Raw genomic sequence first — 17012 nt, forward strand, 5'->3', positions numbered from 1 at the left:
CCCCTCCAGCGAATAATGAGACGGGACGGACAAAAAAACAACAACTGACGAGTCACTTAAAAAGCGTCATTTATTCACACGTGTCCCCCGCCCCCACCGGATAAAACGCATCAACCAGCGCTACGTTTTAGGACGGGAGCTTGTTACAGCCACGTTCATGAGGGATTTCTTCCCGCAAAGAAACAAGGAAACGTTTTTAAAGAGAAAGACGGGCGCTGTATAATGAGCCAAACCGACCGACCAACCCGACTCGCTCCTCCGGGTGCCCCTCGCCCACTGCGTGAATTAGCACCCGGCCACTTCCGGCCACGCACAGATACTTCCGGCTGTTGCGCTACATGTATATATATATATTTTTCTTTAAGGACACACTCCGTTTGAAATTAAGCTCCCCCCCACCCCACCAACCAAACAGTTTCCTTCCAGGCCGCCCAGGGAAAGAGAGCAGGACCGACTGTCCGGTCTCGAACCGATTCGCTTCCACAGGCAGATGAAAGGAACCGAGACGCCCACCTGCACTTCAGAACCCGCCGGGGGCCGGGAATCTCCTGGGAAGCGCATTTGAAGCCCGGAACAGAAACACTTGTTTGCACAGAGGGGTGGCGGGGGTGGGGAACAAGCTGCCCGGCCCTGTGGTTGAAGCCGATACCCTGGCTTCTCTCCAGACACAGCTGGGTGAGCTCCTCCAGTCAGGACAGGAGGCTCTTCTGTACACAGAGGGTGGTGGGGGTGGGGAACAGGCTGCCCAGCCCTGTGGTTGAAGCCGATACCCTGGCTTCTCTCCAGACACAGCTGGGTGAGCTCCTCCAGTCAGGACAGGAGGCTCTTCTGTACACAGAGGGGTGGTGGGGGTGGGGAACAGGCTGCCCAGCCCGGTGGTTGAATTTTAATTGATCTTACACCAATACTGTACTACGGTATAGTGAGGAAAACATTACACTGTCCCGGCTGGCACAGTATAATATTATAGGAGAGTGTCCTTGACTAATAAGACTATCTCTTGGGGTCCCCAGCACCAGGATTGGGGACCCCTGCGCTGTGAGACTCACCGGACTGGGGGCCCATGTGACTGAAGAGTCAGGAACAGTAAAGAAGGAGATCAGCTGAGCCTTCAGTTATCCCACCAGTGGTTTAATGAGCAGGAAAGCACCAGGTTCACATGAAAGGGAGCCCCACGAACCTCATTCGGCCGCCCGCCCCCCCAACTTTGTGAACCCCTCTCTGGCGTCCCGCAGGCCCCTGTATCCCCCTCTCCGAGCACCACCCCTCCCTCCCCCAACACCCCTCTGGGGGTCGGAGGTCACCACCTGCCCTCCCTCCACCTGTGCCCCAACACCCCCTGGGGGGTCAGAGGTCAGCACCACCCCCCCCACAGCCCCAACACCCCCCTGGGGGTCGGAGGTCACCACCTGCCCTCCCTCCACCTGTGCCCCAACACCCCCCTGGGGGGTCAGAGGTCAGCACCACCCCCCCCACAGCCCCAACACCCCCCTGGGGGTCAGAGGTCACCACCCCTCCCAGCCCCAACACCCCCCTGGGGGTCAGAGGTCACCACCCCTCCCAGTCCCACCACATCCCCCCAGGGGTCAGAATCTGCCCCAAGCCTCCCTCTCCACGCCACCCGGGGGTCAGAATCTGCCCCAAGCCTCCCTCTCCACGGCCCCCGGGGGTCAGAATCTGCCCCAAGCCTCCCTCTCCATGCCCCCTGGGGGTCGCCCGCTCAGCTGCTGTGCTTCTGCCTCTTCCAGAATTTCTTGACGTCGCTGTGTCCGGCGGGAGTGACCACCATCACCCTCCGCTGGGCGCTGTGCCACACCAGTACGCCCAGACCCCTGGCCCGCTCACACAGCACCTCGAAATCCGCCTGGGAGAGGAACTGGTTATACAGCACCCCTGCAGAGAGAGAGAGAGGGGTTCACACAGACACCCTGACTGGACACTCCAGGACATGAACACTGCACTGAGAGAGAGAGGGGTTCATACAGACACACTGACTGGACACTCCAGTACATGAACACTGCACTGAGAGAGAGAGGGGTTCACACAGACACACTGACTGGACACTCCAGTACATGAACACTGCACTGAGAGAGAGAGGGGTTCATACACACACACTGACTGGACACTCCAGTACATGAACACTGCACTGAGAGAGAGAGGGGTTCACACAGACACACTGATGGACACTCCAGTACATGAACACTGCACTGAGAGAGAGAGGGGTTCATACAGACACCCTGACTGGACACTCCAGTACATGAACACTGCACTGAGAGAGAGAGGGGTTCATACAGACACACTGACTGGACACTCCAGTACATGAACACTGCACTGAGAGAGAGAGGGGTTCATACACACACTGACTGGACAGTCCAGTACATGAACACTGCACTGAGAGAGAGAGGGGTTCATACAGACACACTGACTGGACACTCCAGTACATGAACACTGCACTGAGAGAGAGAGGGGTTCACACAGACACACTGACTGGACACTCCAGTACATGAACACTGCACTGAGAGAGAGAGGGGTTCATACACACACTGACTGGACACTCCAGTACATGAACACTGCACTGAGAGAGAGAGGGGTTCACACACACACACACTGACTGGACACTCCGCTACATGAACACTGCCCTCACCTTCAGTGAACTGCAGCCTGTCCCTCTCCAGCTCCCACAGCCTGATCTGGTCTGTGATCGTCGGGGGCAGGACTGGCGTCTGGGAAACAGGCAGGGGGGGGGAGGGGGTTAGACAGGTAGGGGGCGGCGATACGGACTCTCGGTTGGTTCAGCGGGGAGGTACACCTCAGCCCCTACCTGCTTGAGCATGACAGGGTGAGCTCTGGTCCGGAGAAAATGGATGATCTGGAAGAGGACAGGGGCACAGTGAGAGCAGTCCGTCAGCCTGCAGTGTCGCGTGACGAGAGTGTGTGTGTGTGCGTGTGTGGTGAGTTATATTCCTGCACTCGCCTGTGCAGACAGCACTGCACTGGGCTATTCTGCACTGTACCTGTACTGCACTCACCTGTGCAGACAGCACTACACTGGGCTATTCTGCACTGTACCTGTACTGCGCTCACCTGTGCAGACAGCACTGCACTGGGCTATTCTGCACTGTACCTGTACTGCACTCACCTGTGCAGACAGCACTGCACTGGGCTATTCTGCACTGTACTGCACTCACCTGTGCAGACAGCACTGCACTGGGCTATTCTGCACTTTACCTGTACTGCACTGTACCTGTGCAGACAGCACTGCACTGGGCTATTCTGCACTGCACCTGTACTGCACTCACCTGTGCAGACAGCACTGCACTGGGCTATTCTGCACTGTACTGCACTCGCCTGTGCAGACAGCACTGCACTGGGCTATTCTGCACTTTACCTGTACTGCACTGTACCTGTGCAGACAGCACTGCACTGGGCTATTCTGCACTTTACCTGTACTGCACTGTACCTGTGCAGACAGCACTGCACTGGGCTATTCTGCACTGTACCTGTACTGCACTCGCCTGTGCAGACAGCACTGCACTGGGCTATTTTGCACTGTACTGCACTCACCTGTGCAGACAGCACTGCACTGGGCTATTCTGCACTGTACTGCACTCACCTGTGCAGACAGCACTGCACTGGGCTATTCTGCACTTTACCTGTGCAGACAGCACTGCACTGGGCTATTCTGCACTGTACCTGTACTGCACTCGCCTGTGCAAACAGCACTGCACTGGGCTATTCTGCACTGCACCTGTACTGCACTCACCTGTGCAAACAGCACTGCACTGGGCTATTCTGCACTGTACCTGTGCAAACAGCACTGCACTGGGCTATTCTGCACTGTACCTGTACTGCACTCACCTGTGCAGACAGCACTGCACTGGGCTATTCTGCACTGTACCTGTACTGCACTCACCTGTGCAGACAGCACTACACTGGGGTATTCTGCACTGTACCTGTACTGCACTCACCTGTGTGACAGGTGTGACAGTATGAGAGAAGAGGGTCCCCTTCCTTCACAGAACCGCGGGGCTACCCTGTGACGCCCCGCCCCGCCCCAGGGTCCCCCCGGGCGGCCCGTACCTGCTGGGCGGTGATGCCGTTGGCGATGGCCTGCTGAACGCTCTCCCGGGTGATCTGGGCCACCACCAGGTTGGGGAACCGGTAGAGCATCTCGCTGAAGAGGGCCACCAGCGCGATCTGCAGCTCCGAGTCTGGGGTGGGGCAAGCACACACACACACACACACACACAAACACACACAAACACACACACACACACACACACACACACACACACACACACAGACACAGGTGAGCATCAAGTCTCCCCAACGCCACCCCCTTAACCCAGCCGGAGAAGCAGCTCGCACCCGGGTCTGCTCAGAGACCAGAGGCTCAGCGGGAGCCGGGCCGGGCCGGGCCCGCACTGGGATGGGAGAGACCCTCTGGGCAAAAGCAGGTCTCTGCCGTAAGTGTGGGGGGCGGACCAGTAGGTGGCGCTTCGGGGAAGTGGTAGGTAGACCAGCGCGCGGGGAGCTCGTTCATCTGGGGACCTAAGTTTCCTGTGCTTTACCAGTATGGGCCCGGGGATCAATACTGGACTTGGGGGTGCAACGTGCGTGGATTTGCATGTGCTCCCCACGTTTGTGCGGGGTTACTGGTGCAGAACGATCCCTGTGCGTCTCCCAGGGGGGGTTACTGGTGCAGAATGATCACTGTGCGTCTCCCAGGTGGGGTTACTGGTGCAGAACGATCCCTGTGCGTCTCCCAGGTGGGGTTACTGGTGCAGAACGATCGCTGTGCGTCTCCCAGGTGGGGCTACTGGTGCAGAACAATCGCTGTGCGTCTCCCAGGTGGGGCTACTGGTGCAGAACGATCGCTGTGCGTCTCCCAGGTGGGGCTACTGGTGCAGAACGATCGCTGTGCGTCTCCCAGGTGGGGCTACTGGTGCAGAATGATCACTGTGCGTCTCCCAGGTGGGGGCTACTGGTGCAGAACGATCCCTGGGCGTCTCCCAGGTGGGGTTACTGGTGCAGAACGATCGCTGGGCGTCTCCCAGGTGGGGTTACTGGTGCAGAACGATCGCTGGGCGTCTCCCAGGTGGGGTTACTGGTGCAGAACGATCACTGTGTGTCTCCCAGGTGGGGTTACTGGTGCAGAACAATCGCTGTGCGTCTCCCAGGTGGGGCTACTGGTGCAGAACGATCGCTGTGCGTCTCCCAGGTGGGGCTACTGGTGCAGAACGATCGCTGTGCGTCTCCCAGGTGGGGGCTACTGGTGCAGAACGATCGCTGTGCGTCTCCCAGGTGGGGCTACTGGTGCAGAATGATCACTGTGCGTCTCCCAGGTGGGGGCTACTGGTGCAGAACGATCCCTGGGTGTCTCCCAGGTGGGGTTACTGGTGCAGAACGATCGCTGGGCGTCTCCCAGGTGGGGTTACTGGTGCAGAACGATCGCTGGGCGTCTCCCAGGTGGGGTTACTGGTGCAGAATGATCACTGTGTGTCTCCCAGGTGGGGTTACTGGTGCAGAACGATCGCTTTGTGTCTCCCAGGTGGGGCTACACTTCAGGTGAGGAGGAAGAGGGACTCCTACAATACTGTAAATGCACTCCAAGATCTGTTACCATAAACAGTGCTGATACAAGCAGGAATAAATTATTATTAATGAGTCCAGTCCACTGGGCATATTTAATAGGACTGCCATCGTAAGAAATGCCTAGATATGGTCTCCAGCTGGGTCAGGCGTTGTCAAAAATTTCTGACTAAATATTTCTTTTTAAGTCAACAAGCAGAGAAGAATTGATTTTCAACCTGGGAGGATCAAGACTTCTGGTGCCACCTGCTGTTGGGTCTGTGCCATTACACCATGCAGCTCATCATGCAAAAACACCACAGTAACTCTTGACAAACCAATGTCAGGATGATCTTAGAACTGGGTAATAACTCATCCAGCTCCCAGCCCAGTCAGTCCAGTCCAGCCCGGAGAGTCCCAGACTGCTCTGTCAGTGTCACTGGAGTCTGATTATAATCCCAGTGAAGAACTCATCCAGCTCCCAGCCCAGTCAGTCCAGTCCAGCCTGGAGAGTCTCAGACTGCTCTGTCAGTGTCACTGGAGTCTGATTATAATCCCAGTGAAGAACTCATCCAGCTCCCAGTCCACCCAGTCCAGTCCAGCCCGGAGAGTCTCAGACTGCTCTGTCAGTGTCACTGGAGTCTGATTATAATCCCAGTGAAGAACTCATCCAGCTCCCAGTCCAGTCAGTTCAGTCCAGCCTGGAGAGTCTCAGACTGCTCTGTCAGTGTCACTGGGAGTCTGATTATAATCCCAGTGAAGAACTCATCCAGCTCCCAGTCCAGTCAGTCCAGTCCAGCCCGGAGAGTCTCAGACTGCTCTGTCAGTGTCACTGGAGTCTGATTATAATCCCAGTGAAGAACTCATCCAGCTCCCAGTCCAGTCAGTCCAGTCCAGCCTGGAGAGTCTCAGACTGCTCTGTCAGTGTCACTGGGAGTCTGATTATAAACCCAGTGAAGAACTCATCCAGCTCCCAGTCCACCCAGTCCAGTCCAGCCTGGAGAGTCTCAGACTGCTCTGTCAGTGTCACTGGGAGTCTGATTATAATCCCAGTGAAGAACTCATCCAGCTCCCAGTCCAGTCAGTCCAGTCCAGCCTGGAGAGCCTCAGACTGCTCTGTCGGTGTCACTGGGGTCTGATTATAATCCCAGTTCAGAACTCATCCACCTCCCAGTCCAGTCAGTCCAGTCCAGCCTGGAGAGTCTCAGACTGCTCTGTCAGTGTCACTGGAGTCTGATTATAATCCCAGTGAAGAACTCATCCAGCTCCCAGTCCAGTCAGTCCAGTCCAGCCTGGAGAGTCTCAGACTGCTCTGTCAGTGTCACTGGGAGTCTGATTATAATCCCAGTGAATAACTCATCCAGCTCCCAGTCCACCCAGTCCAGTCCAGCCTGGAGAGTCTCAGACTGCTCTGTCAGTGTCACTGGGAGTCTGATTATAATCCCAGTGAAGAACTAATCCAGCTCCCAGTCCACCCAGTCCAGTCCAGCCTGGAGAGTCCCAGACTGCTCTGTCGGTGTCACTGGAGTCTGATTATAATCCCAGTGAAGAACTCATCCAGCTCCCAGTCCAGTCAGTCCAGTCCAGCCTGGAGAGTCCCAGACTGCTCTGTCAGTGTCACTGGAGTCTGATTATAATCCCAGTGAAGAACTCATCCAGCTCCCAATCCAGTCAGTCCAGTCCAGCCTGGAGAGTCTCAGACTGCTCTGTCAGTGTCACTGGGAGTCTGATTATAATCCCAGTTCATAACTAGTCCAGCTCCCAGTCCAGTCAGTCCAGTCCAGCCTGGAGAGTCTCAGACTGCTCTGTCAGTGTCACTGGAGTCTGATTATAATCCCAGTGAAGAACTCATCCAGCTCCCAGTCCAGTCAGTTCAGTCCAGCCTGGAGAGTCCCAGACTGCTCTGTCAGTGTCACTGGGAGTCTGATTATAATCCCAGTGAAGAACTCATCCAGCTCCCAGTCCACCCAGTCCAGTCCCGCGTTCATCAAGCTGCTCTGAGTGACAGGAAGTGACATCAGCGCCCCCCTCCCGCAGGCTGACCTGTGTAGGCGTAGACGCGGTAGTTGGTCTCCACGACGATGAAGCCCGAGGAGTGGGCGTCGGCCGCCGTCGCCGTGACGCCGGAGGCCAGTGTGATCGCCAGGCGGGTGGGGTAATACCTCCGGGACTTCCTCTGGGGAGAAGAGGAGGAGGAGGAGGAGGAGGTCGGGGACAGATGGGAGAGCAGAGAAGAGCCGAGTCAGCGAGGACATGAGCGCGGTCAGGCTCGTTCCCCGCCAGTCTGGCCAGTTAAAACCCCCACTGATCTCAACCACCCTCACCTTCCTCTGGAAGACCAGCCCGAACTCCCTCAGGTGCTGCAGGAAGGTCAGCAGGGAATCACTCATCCCCTCCACTGAGTAATCCTGAAACACAGAGACACACACACACTGACCCCTCCAGCACCAGGACTGGACAGCCCTGCTTTAAAGACCCCTGGAGACTCTGCAGACACACACACTGACCCCTCCAGGAGCAGGACTGGACAGCCCTGCTTTAAAGACCCCTGGAGACTCTGCAGACACACACACACACTGACCCCTCCAGGACCAGGACTGGACAGCCCTGCTTTAAAGACCCCTGGAGACTCTGCAGACACACACACACACTGACCCCTCCAGGACCAGGACTGGACAGCCCTGCTTTAAAGACCCCTGGAGACTCTGCAGACAAACACACACACACTGACCCCTCCAGGACCAGGACTGGACAGCCCTGCTTTAAAGACCCCTGGAGACTCTGCAGACACACACACACTGACCCCTCCAGGACCAGGACTGGACAGCCCTGCTTTAAAGACCCCTGGAGACTCTGCAGACACACACACACTGACCCCTCCAGGACCAGGATGTCCTGACTGGAGGATCTCATCCAGATGTATCTTTAGAGAAGCCAGAGTACCAGCTTCATCAACATGGCTGAACAGATCACACCCAACTCCCACCACCCTCTGTGTACAGATCTGCATGTAAAGATCTCATCCAGCTGTTTCAGAAGCTCTGTGAAGGAGGTGTGAGCAGGATTCTTTCCTGAAACGTTTCCAAATGCAATCTTGGGTTTACAGGAGCCTGGGCTTTTAAAAACTACTGGAGGTACAGAAAAACAGATTTACAGAGCAATTCTAACAACAGCAGGTGCTGCTTTAAAACTAGAGGAGTACTCACACGACCCAGAGTGGAGAAACTGAGCTGAAACAGGAAGGAGAGAATCTCAACCAGGTCCATACTCCGAGCCTGAGAGAGAGAGACAGGAGTTAATACAGACTGGACACTCCCGTACATGAACACTGCACTGAGAGAGAGAGGGGTTCATACACACACACTGACTGGACTCTCCAGTACATGAACACTGCACTGAGAGAGAGAGGGGTTCATACAGACACCCTGACTGGACACTCCAGTACATGAACACTGCACTGAGAGAGAGAGAGGGGTTCATACAGACACACTGACTGGATACTCCAGTACATGAACACTGCACTGAGAGAGAGAGGGGTTCATACACACACACTGACTGGACACTCCAGTACATGAACACTGCACTGAGAGAGAGAGGGGTTCACACAGACACACTGACTGGACACTCCAGTACATGAACACTGCACTGAGAGAGAGAGGGGTTCACACAGACACCCTGACTGGACACTCCAGTACATGAACACTGCACTGAGAGAGAGAGGGGTTCATACAGACACACTGACTGGACACTCCAGTACATGAACACTGCACTGAGAGAGAGAGAGGGGGGTTCAGACAGACACACTGACGGACACACAGAGAGAGAGGGGGGTCACCTGGGCAGTCTTGAGGTACTGCAGAGTGAAGTACCAGATCTGGGAGGCAGTGTCCAGCAGGAGGAACTGAAAGCCAGCGGAGGTGATACAGGGGGCATCTCCCGCCTCGCTGGGGGTGGGGGGGGCGTGGAGAGAGAGAGACAGTGGGGTATCAGTGACGTGTCCAGTTAAAACACCCCCCCTCTGCGGCCCCCCCCGCCCGGACGGCCCCTCACCTCCTCATCAGGCCGGCCTGCGTGAGCAGCTGGGCCAGGTCCTGGCTGACCGCCGCGCTGGGGGAGCCCACCATGAAGTGCAGGATCACCTGCGGAGAGGGGTCAGGGGTCAGGGGTCAGGGGGTCACCCCTGGTTAAGGTACGGTGCTGGCAGGGAGCAGGGGGTGGAGGGTCCGAATCTCACCGCCCTGCCAGCTCATGGATGCTGCACAACCCCCCCACCGACGCGAGGCTCTTCTGTACACAGAGGGTGGCGGGGGTGGGGAACAAGCTGCCCAGCCCTGTGGTTGAAGCCGATACCCTGGCTTCTCTCCAGACACAGCTGGGTGAGCTCCTCCAGTCAGGACAGGGGGCTCTTCTGTACACAGAGGGGGGTGGGGGTGGGGAACAGGCTGCCCAGCCCTGTGGTTGAAGCCGATACCCTGGCTTCTCTCCAGACACAGCTGGGTGAGCTCCTCCAGTCAGGACAGGAGGCTCTTCTGTACACAGAGGGGGGTGGGGGTGGGGAACAGGCTGCCCAGCCCTGTGGTTGATGTCCCTCCTCCCCCGGCCCGGCCCGCCCCCCGAGGCCCAGCAGGACCCCCCCGGTGTGTTGGGGTACCTCCCAGCGCTCCATGGCGTACTTGTCCAGGGACTCGATGTCGCGGGCGTGCTTGTCGGGCCCCAGCTGGCTGGCGTCGTCTGTCCAGGCCTTCCCGCTGGGGAGAGGGGGGTCAAGGACAGCAAGTCACCCCGAGACCCCGCAGGACACCCCCGAGACACCACAGAGCCCCACAGGACACCCCCGAGACACCACAGAGCCCCACAGGACACCCCCGAGACACCGCAGGGCCCCACAGGACACCCCCGAGACACTGCAGGGCCCTCTCATGTCACCCCGAGACACCGCAGAGCCCTCTCTCATGTCACCCCGAGACACCGCAGAGCCCTCTCATGTCACCCCGAGACACCACAGGGCCCTGCAGGACACCCCGAGACACCGCAGAGCCCTCTCATGTCACCCCGAGACACCGCAGGGCCCGGCAGGACACCCCCGAGACACCGCAGGGCCCCACAGGACACCCCCGAGACACCGCAGGGCCCTCTCATGTCACCCCGAGACACCGCAGAGCCCTCTCATGTCACCCCGAGACACCGCAGAGCCCTCTCATGTCACCCCGAGACACCACAGAGCCCCACAGGACACCCCGAGACACCACAGAGCCCTCTCTCATGTCACCCCGAGACACCGCAGAGCCCTCTCATGTCACCCCGAGACACCGCAGAGCCCTCTCATGTCACCCCGAGACACCACAGAGCCCTCTCATGTCACCCCGAGACACCGCAGGGCCCTCTCATGTCACCCCGAGACACCGCAGGGCCCTCTCATGTCACCCCGAGACACCGCAGAGCCCTCTCATGTCACCCCGAGACACCGCAGGGCCCTCTCATGTCACCCCGAGACACCGCAGGGCCCTCTCATGTCACCCCGAGACACCGCAGGGCCCTCTCATGTCACCCCGAGACACCGCAGAGCCCTCTCATGTCACGAGACACCACAGAGCCCTCTCTCATGTCACCCCGAGACACCGCAGAGCCCTCTCATGTCACCCCGAGACACCGCAGAGCCCTCTCATGTCACCCCGAGACACCGCAGGGCCCTCTCATGTCACCCCGAGACACCACAGAGCCCTCTCATGTCACCCCGAGACACCGCAGAGCCCTCTCATGTCACCCCGAGACACCGCAGAGCCCTCTCATGTCACCCCGAGACACCACAGAGCCCTCTCATGTCACCCCGAGACACCGCAGAGCCCTGTCATGTCACCCCGAGACACCGCAGAGCCCTCTCTCATGTCACCCCGAGACACCGCAGAGCCCTGTCATGTCACCCCGAGACACCGCAGGACACCCCAATAGTTCCACAGAGCCCTCCCATGTCACCCCGAGCCCCCCTCACTCACCCCCCCAGCAGGGCGACGCGCAGGTTGTCCTTGAAGATGGCGTTGAGGGTGTTCCCCTGGAGACCCCCCGGGAGCTGCTGGCTGTGCCAGAGCCTGAGACCCGACAGCCCGGACACACAGCTCTCATGATCCCTGGAGGGAGAGAGAGAGACACACAGAGAGAGTGTGCGCGTGTGTGCGTGTCTGTGTGTGTGCGCGTGTGACCAGGAAGGCCCGTAGCCACGGCGACCCCGCCCCACTCACTCCTGGTGGTCCTTCTTCACCCACAGAGCCAGGGCGGCCTGGGGGAGGGGCTGGTCGAGGAACAGCATCCTCATCACGTAGTTCTTGGCCAGTGGGGGCAGCTCCCTGCAGGGGGGGACCGAGAGTTAACCCATCAGCGGACCCCACAATCGGTCAGTTCACCCGGCCATCGCGACCGCAGGTGTCACCCCGAAACTGATCACCGGCCCCCTGGAGCCCAGCAGGTGTGTGAGCCCGGCCAGTACCTGGAGGGGAGACTCCTGGGAAAAACTGAGGCTGCTGCTGGGAGAGGTGTGAGTGGGGCCAGCAGGGGGCGCTCTCACCCTGCGGTCTGTGTGGGTCCTGATGCCCCAGTATAGTGACGGGGGACACTGGACTGTAAACAGGCGCCGTCAAACCGAGGTCCTGACTCTCTGTGCTCATTAACAATCCCGGGGTGTCTCTGGAGAAGAGTAGGGGTGTTACCCCAGTGTCCTGGCCTGATTCCCCCCCTGGTCTTGACCCATCATGGCCTCCTAATCACCCCCCTCTCTGAACTGGCTCCATCCCTCTGCTCTCCTCCCCACTGAGAGCTGCTGTGTGCTGAGCGGACTGGAGCATCATCCAGGTGGGGGCTGCACACTGGGGGGGCTGGAGGGGATCCCCCTGACCTGGGAAGAGCTGGAGAGGGGAGGGTCCGGCAAGGCGCTATATAACTCTAAGGAAATACCCACTGACTGCCCTGTGCGCTGTGACCCACTGATGGGCATCGCTGTGCTGGAGTCTGTCCAGCTCTGACCTGTGAAGAGCTCGGAGTGGAGTGGTCTAGAAAGGCGCTATATGAGGGTGAGGATGATCATTCTGCGTTACCTGAAGACGGCCAGGCAGGTGGCAGGGTGGTTGTAGAGCCGGTCCAGGATGTCGGGGCTCAGCTCCTTCAGGTACTCGTGCAGGTTCTTACACTGCAGCTGGACACGCAGCTTCATGGCTGAGGGGACGAGACACACTGAACCCTCCAGGAGCAGGACTGGACAGCCCTGCTTTAAAGACCCCTGGAGACACACACACTGACCCCTCCAGGACCAGGACTGGACAGCCCTGCTTTAAAGACCCCTGGAGACTCTGCAGACACACACACACACTGACCCCTCCAGGACCAGGACTGGACAGCCCTGCTTTAAAGACCCCTGGAGACTCTGCAGACACACACACACACTGACCCCTCCAGGAGCAGGACTGGACAGCCCTGCTTTAAAGACCCCTGGAGACTCTGCAGACACACACACACACTGACCCCTCCAGGACCAGGACTGGACAGCCCTGCTTTAAAGACCCCTGGAGACTCTGCAGACACACACACACTGACCCCCGAATTGATACCACTTTCACAGACCACAGTTTTACACCACATCACTTAAACTTGTTACCTCTTTTTTTTTTTAAGGCTTAAAAATGTTTCGCGTAGCCATCGGCGAACATCTTAAAGGTTCAACACTCGGATGAGGCTGCGATGTGGGTGTGAATACAGCGCTCGCTTACCGGGTGTCTGCAGAAGACAACTCAAACGATGTAAGAAAATAAAAACAAAAAGCAGAGTCCGTCAGCCGCCTCGCTGGGGGTCCTGGTTTTTAATCCTCCGCCACGTACGGCGCCTCCCAGAGAGAGCCGGGATCACGTAACGTCCCACGCATGAACGTCTTGCGGGGAGAAAGTACGCGGCCGATAGGAAGTTTCCCACCCGTCCGTGAAATAAAACTATAAGACTCGCCCGCCTCTGTGAGCCTCACGCAGACAGGCGAGGGAGCGGTGACGTCAGCGCAGCCCCCGCCTCCCTCCAAAACAACCAACGAGCTCGGCGGCCGAGGAAAGAGCGGCGCCCCCGCGAGTCCTCCCACCGCCCGCCGGCGCCCCCTAGGCAGGCGGTGTGGCGGCGCCGTTACTAAGCAAGTGTAAATGTTATTGTAAAGGCATGGGGGAGGTTTAGAAAGAGGAGGAGAAACCGGGGACGTTAGACAAATCGAAGGCCCCGCAATTTTCAGAGCGCCCCGTCGGTGTGTTATGCCATCGAGGACACCGAGGGTGGTGGGGGGTGGGGAACAAGCTCTTCTGCACACAAAGGGTACACAGTGTGTACAGGCGATTCCTTCACCGTGTCAGTGTGGGGCACTCCCTCCAGACTAAAGAGACTCAGTTCCTTCACCACGTCACTGTGGGACACTCCCTTCAGACTAAAGAGACTCAGTTCCTCCGGCCTGTCAGTGCGGGACGCTCCCTTCAGACTAAAGAGACTCAGTTCCTGCAGCCTGTCAGTGCGGGACACTCCCTTCAGACTAAAGAGACTCAGTCCCTCCAGCCTCTCAGTGCGGGACGCTCCCTTCAGACTAAAGAGACTCAGTTCCTCCAGCCTGTCAGTGCGGGACCCTCCCTTCAGACTGAAGAGACTCAGTTCCCTCAGCCTGTCAGTGTGGGACACTCCCTTCAGACTAAACAAACTCAGTTCCCTCAGCCTGTCAGTGTGGGACGCTCCCTTCAGACTAAAGAGACTCAGTCCCTCCAGCCTGTCAGTGTGGGACGCTCCCTTCAGACTAAAGAGACTCAGTCCCTCCAGCCTGTCAGTGCGGGACGCTCCCTTCAGACTAAAGAGACTCAGTTCCTCCGGCCTATCAGTGTGGGACACTCCCTACAGACTAAAGAGACTCAGTTCCTCCAGCCTGTCAGTGCGGGACACTCCCTACAGACTGAAGAGACTCAGTTCCTGCAGCCTGTCAGTGTGGGACACTCCCTTCAGACTGAAGAGACTCAGTCCCTCCAGCCTCTCAGTCTGGGACGCTCCCTTCAGACTGAAGAGACTCAGTTCCCTCAGCCTGTCAGTGGGGGACACTCCCTTTAGACTAAAGAGACTCAGTTCCTGCAGCCTGTCAGTGTGGGACACTCCCTACAGACTAAAGAGACTCAGTTCCTCCAGCCTGTCAGTGCGGGACACTCCCTTCAGACTGAAGAGACTCAGTTCCTGCAGCCTGTCAGTGTGGGACACTCCCTTCAGACTGAAGAGACTCAGTCCCTCCAGCCTCTCAGTCCGGGACGCTCCCTTCAGACTGAAGAGACTCAGTTCCCTCAGCCTGTCAGTGGGGGACACTCCCTTTAGACTAAAGAGACTCAGTTCCTGCAGCCTGTCAGTGCGGGACACTCCCTTCAGACTGAAGAGACTCAGTTCCTACAGCCCGCCAGTGCTGGACAGTGTCAGGCCCTTACATTTGTACCCACCTACACACTCAGACGCATCAGCAAAAACAAAAAAGCTGATCGTCTTTGCCTTGATCTGTATTTTTTTTTCCACTGCAACGTGTGTTTTTGTGCAAACGACCCGGGGTCTCTACGGAGCTGGGAAAGATCCCGTTTGGGAACCCGCGTGGCTTGGGCGCGCAGGGCATCGGGGAAACCGTGAACACACACACACGCAGACACAGACACCCAGGGCAGCATAGTTCTTGTCTCAGTACCGCAGCTGCAGGCAGGAATCTACGTCGAAAAGCGTCGAAACAACACAGCGGCGAGAGCTGTTTCCACGCGCCCAAACCCACACCGCGGGTACCAGCCAGTAACCGTCTCGTCTCGCGGGGGGGGGGACCTCCGATGGAAATCTGTGTGGCCGGGTGACAGAGCCACAGCGCGCCTCCACGCAGACTGCTCTCACGCCCCCGCGGGGCACCGAGAGGGTGAGACAACAGGGCAGGCGTGGGCGGCGAAAACAAAACAACATCTACCTGCCCGGCCGGGCCGCGCTCAGGAGGGACAGTCGACCCACCGAGACGGGCGCTGCTCCAATCAGAAACGTCTGTTTCCCCCCCCCCCCTATTTTTTTATAGCCCCAAAAACAAAACTGTCTGTGGTCACCTTTCAGAGAACCAATCAGCAGTGTCCCCTGCTTACCTTTCAGAGAACCAATCAGCAGTGTCTCTGGTCACCTTTCAGAGAACCAATCAGGAGCGTCCCCTGCTTACCTTTCAGAGAACCAATCAGCAGTGTCTCTGGTCAGCTTTCAGAGAACCAATCAGGAGTCTCTGGTCACCTTTTCAAAGAACCAATCAGCAGTGTCCCTGCTTACCTTTCAGAGAACCAATCAGCAGCGTCTCTGGTCAGCTTTCAGAGAACCAATCAGCAGTGTCTCTGGTCACCTTTCAGAGAACCAATCAGCAGCGTCCCCTGCTTACCTTTCAGAGAACCAATCAGCAGCGTCCCCTGCTTACCTTTCAGAGAACCAATCAGCAGTGTCTCTGGTCACCTTTCAGAGAACCAATCAGGAGTCTCTGGTCATCTTTCAGAGAACCAATCAGCAGTGTCTCTGGTCATCTTTCAGAGAACCAATCAGCAGCGTCTCTGGTCACCTTTCAGAGAACCAATCAGCAGTGTCTCTGGTCACCTTTCAGAGAACCAATCAGCAGTGTCTCTGGTCACCTTTCAGAGAACCAATCAGTAGTGTCTCTGGTCACCTTTCAGAGAACCAATCAGTAGTGTCTCTGGTCACCTTTCAGAGAACCAATCAGGAGTCTCTGGTCACCTTTTCAAAGAACCAATCAGCAGTGTCCCTGCTTACCTTTCAGAGAACCAATCAGCAGCGTCCCCTGCTTACCTTTCAGAGAACCAATCAGCAGCGTCTCTGGTCAGCTTTCAGAGAACCAATCAGCAGTGTCTCTGGTCACCTTTCAGAGAACCAATCAGCAGCGTCCCCTGCTTACCTTTCAGAGAACCAATCAGCAGTGTCTCTGGTCACCTTTCAGAGAACCAATCAGGAGTGTCTCTGGTCACCTTTCAGAGAACCAATCAGGAGTCTCTGGTCACCTTTTCAAAGAACCAATCAGCAGTGTCCCTGCTTACCTTTCAGAGAACCAATCAGCAGCGTCTCTGGTCACCTTTCAGAGAACCAATCAGGAGTGTCTCTGGTCACCTTTTCAAAGAACCAATCAGCAGTGTCCCTGCTTACCTTTCAGAGAACCAATCAGGAGCGTCTCTGGTCACCTTTCAGAGAACCAATCAGGAGTCTCTGGTCACCTTTTCAAAGAACCAATCAGCAGTGTCCCTGCTTACCTTTCAGAGAACCAATCAGGAGCGTCTCTGGTCACCTTTCAGAGAACCAATCAGGAGTGTCTCTGGTCATCTTTCAGAGAACCAATCAGGAGTCTCTGGTCACCTTTTCAAAGAACCAATCAGCAGTGTCCCTGCTTACCT

General features: G+C 57.4%; 1 protein-coding gene across 3 annotated transcripts; it reads right to left on the minus strand.

The window, feature by feature from the left end:
- Positions 1-52: 52 nt before the first annotated feature.
- On the minus strand, positions 53-16809 carry gtf2h4 (general transcription factor IIH, polypeptide 4). 3 transcript variants are annotated; one of them, XM_069198746.1, is made up of 14 exons: positions 16768-16809; positions 12657-12774; positions 11808-11912; positions 11565-11696; positions 10223-10319; positions 9622-9710; positions 9407-9515; positions 8778-8846; positions 7896-7979; positions 7615-7747; positions 4081-4211; positions 2822-2869; positions 2645-2723; positions 53-1893 (listed from the first exon to the last, which is right to left on the minus strand). In XM_069198746.1, exons 2-14 carry the CDS (start codon positions 12770-12772, stop codon positions 1721-1723), a joined length of 1365 nt encoding a protein of 454 aa, XP_069054847.1. In that variant the 5' UTR covers positions 12773-12774; positions 16768-16809; the 3' UTR covers positions 53-1720. The 3 variants fall into 3 exon arrangements, with proteins under 3 accessions (XP_069054847.1, XP_069054848.1, XP_069054846.1); XM_069198747.1 differs by lacking the exon at positions 16768-16809 and adding an exon at positions 15681-15692; XM_069198745.1 differs by lacking the exon at positions 16768-16809 and adding an exon at positions 13326-13660.
- Between the last annotated feature and the right edge of the window lie 203 nt (positions 16810-17012).

This window comes from Lepisosteus oculatus, chromosome 14 (assembly GCF_040954835.1).
Source record: "Lepisosteus oculatus isolate fLepOcu1 chromosome 14, fLepOcu1.hap2, whole genome shotgun sequence".
In the NCBI taxonomy this organism is placed as follows: Eukaryota; Metazoa; Chordata; class Actinopteri; order Semionotiformes; family Lepisosteidae; genus Lepisosteus; species Lepisosteus oculatus.

Coding starts and splice junctions, on each gene's coding strand:
- gtf2h4 (XM_069198746.1), bottom strand. CDS start 12,772: ATGAAGCTGCGTGTCCAGCTGCAGTGTAAGAACCTGCACGAGTACCTG. Junction 11,697..11,807: donor GTGAAGAAGGACCACCAGGA/GTGAGTGGGGCG, acceptor CTCTCCCTCCAG/GGATCATGAGAGCTGTGTGT. Junction 10,320..11,564: donor CGCGTCGCCCTGCTGGGGGG/GTGAGTGAGGGG, acceptor CCCTCTCCCCAG/CGGGAAGGCCTGGACAGACG.